Source organism: Triticum urartu, chromosome 6, assembly GCF_003073215.2.
Source record: "Triticum urartu cultivar G1812 chromosome 6, Tu2.1, whole genome shotgun sequence".
Lineage (NCBI taxonomy): Eukaryota > Viridiplantae > Streptophyta > Magnoliopsida > Poales > Poaceae > Triticum > Triticum urartu.
The window spans coordinates 69,055,822-69,058,887 of NC_053027.1; the positions used below are offsets into that span (position 1 = coordinate 69,055,822).

General features: G+C 46.8%; 1 protein-coding gene across 1 annotated transcript; it reads right to left on the bottom strand.

Moving 5' to 3' along the window:
• Positions 1-1,613: 1,613 nt before the first annotated feature.
• On the bottom strand, positions 1,614-2,675 carry LOC125514598 (BTB/POZ and MATH domain-containing protein 2-like). The gene has a single exon (XM_048679933.1). It carries the CDS (start codon positions 2,673-2,675, stop codon positions 1,614-1,616), a length of 1,062 nt encoding a protein of 353 aa, XP_048535890.1.
• Positions 2,676-3,066: the final 391 nt, after the last annotated feature.

Here is a 3,066-nt window from a genome sequence, read left to right on the forward strand (position 1 = left end):
GTTCCTCTAGTACCTGAGGCGGCGAAGAAAGCCCACAAACACCAGCAAGAACTCCTCCGAAAGTCGGCGAGGGGCGGGGGATTTGTGTTGATGCTGCGGGTCTATTGTGCAGCCAGAAAAATGGGCGGTGGTGGCTATGGGGGGGGGGGGGGGGGGGGGGGGGGGAGGTGCATGCTGCATAGGGAAGGGGCTATGTTCCACCGACGCGCAAGTCAGGTGGAGGACAAAGAGAGCGCCCGCATGCATTCGTGTGCTGTCCATTTCAACGCAAATGCAACCCAAATTTGGGCTAAAAATGGGTTGACGGCGAATGAAAAATGTACGCCCGTCCGTTTGCAGTCGCGTGTTGGGCTGCGATTTGTGTCCATTTCACCCCAAATGGACGCGGCCAGACCAAATGGGGTCACCCGTTGAAATTGGCCTAAGGATATTGCTTTGAGACCAGTTCTGCTACATGTCATCTGCAGGAGATGGTCTCACCGTTGGGGCTGTACGACCCGGTCGTACAGGAATTTTTATGCATGTGGCAATTGGAGGTGGGTCCATCGAACTCCTATGTGGTTGAAACTTTGAAAGGCGGGGTTAGTACAAATTCATGGATGCCTTTCAATAAATAAAATTTATTCAGAAAGAAAAAAAAAGCATGTTTCAAACATAAATTAATATGGATAGGAAAGAATATACTTTAGACATAAATTCTACTCCTTTTAATCCAAAATAAGTGTCACACTTCTAAATTAAGGTTAAATATACGTCTAGTTCAAAACTGCTACACTTATTATGGATTGAAGGGAGTACTAGGTGAGTAAAATATTAAGTTCAAGCATAAAATTTATTCAAAGTGTATAGTTTGCATTAAAGTATGAGGGTCAGGGCATCTCCAACTATCTTCACCAAACCGAATGCCCACAAATATCCAAGGACACTCAGATGTGTTGGGGAGAGGATTTGACTCATTTTGAGCCAAAGGAGAGAACCAACATCTACTGAGGAAGCTTGGGGAGAGCTCTTATAAATACCTCTCAAACCCTAGCTGTCGCTGTCAAATTCATCATTTGTCAAATTCATCATTATCTACAATACGATGGCTTCCTGACTGTCTACTATAACAAGTTTGCTCGGCTCCGGCGAGTGACGGGCGATGACGGCAGGCACGGTTGACTGCTTTAGTCGTCGCTGGATGGTCTATGAATATGGGAGTAATTTTTATTATGTCTGATATTTGATGAACTGTCATGATTGAAGATGGATATATCAAAAGTTTCTCGAAAAAAAGTATGTACATCAAGTAAAATATTATTGATCACGATACCGGGATGTAGCACACATATATGAGGAGAGGGAGTAAGCTTGTATGTAAAGAACCAACTTTTATATTTAATCACCATACACTGCATTATACTAGTTGTAGTCTTGTAAAATAAACACTCTTACCAGAAAATAAGACACAAGCCATGGAAGATGCTTTAAAGTAGTGCGTCAAGGACATTCACACAGCCCAATTAGACAAACCAAATTCATGATACACCAGTAAATACATAGAGATCAACAAGCTAGTATGTGCTTCTGCTTTCAAGATGTATCGTCACTTGATTCATGTCAATATGACATGACTAAGTTGCCAGTAAGGCAATAACTTGTCCAAGAATATCGAATGCGACCTGTGGTTGGTTTCGCTTTAGTTCAGCAAACCCCTCGGTGTTTATGATTTCTTGTAATCTCTTGCCGTTTCTTGTCATATACCTGAGACAGCAACCCTTGAGCTGCTGACAATGGTATTGCTCTGCAAGATCCAAGGTGAAACCCACCGTGTTGATATCCAGCGCCTTGCTCAACCTCATCTCGCGTATCAGCTTTAGTCTTTCCATTGCGTAACGATCAGCCGCGACGAGCAGATGCTGCACCATGTTTGTGGTCTCTTCCGTCGCCTCATCCATAGACTCTGGCAGACGATCATTGTACATGTAATGCAGCACAATCTCGAAAACCTTTGCATTTATGTCCTTGATGAGGATGCTGCTTCCTCTGCTCTCCATCATGGTGCCGCACAGCTTGGCTCGGAAGACGGGCGATCGCGCAGCGAGTACGCACGCGTGCACCTTGAATCTCTTGAACCAGCCGATCTTGATGGTCAAGTCCGCCTTGAGGCCGCTGTCTAGAAGATTAGCTAGATCTTTGCTTAGGTCTGCGGGTGGCACGATGACGCTGTCGTTATCGTCGCCCTCCAGTCGGTCGTCCATCAGTATTGGGACCTCGACGGTGCACTTGATCACGAGATAGTCATCCTTGAGGCACCCGGACGCGGCCAAGTCGGCTTTACTCACGAACTTGTCGGTACCCCTGACCAACGAAGTGGACGAGAACTTCGGGGTGTGCAAACTGATTTTGTGCTTCTCCCCTGTCGCCGGCGCCGCGGGGTCCTGAAGGCAGAAGGAATAGTAGGCCGTGACCTTATCCTCGCCGGCATTCATCAGCTTAAGGAAAATCGAACTGAACTGGTCGTCGACAACGCTAGTGTTGCCGTTCGGGTAGTACAGGATAGCCCAGTCGTGATCAGCAACGCGGAAAGTGTCGGAAGTGAGCTTAATCTTGCCCGTGATGGTGGAGTGGCCGACGACCTTGAACAGGTGCACGCCGGCGTGAACCACCACCGTTGAGGAGGACTTGGTTACCATGGCGGCCGGCCGGCGGACTTGTAGCGAAGAGGTTTCGAGAAACAAAATCGATCTAAACGAATCGATGGGCAGACAGAGCCACGGACGTACATCGATCGATGTTTTTAATTGCGCGTATATTTGTCGGAGATTCACCCGGATGCTGGTACTTGTTAATCGCTACGGATGTGTTTCCTGCGCCGGTCTCTTGCTTATCACAGACGTGAGGAGGGCAACAGAACGGTCTTTTTTTTTAAGAAAGCACTAGGGACACAGGCGTTCATATATATGCGCATACACTCATCTCTATAAAAACACACACGCAGACCCTACCTTTATAAGCACATACGATAGATTGACGGGCATATCATCTTGAGATTGACAAGATCAACACATATGCCTTATAGTCGAC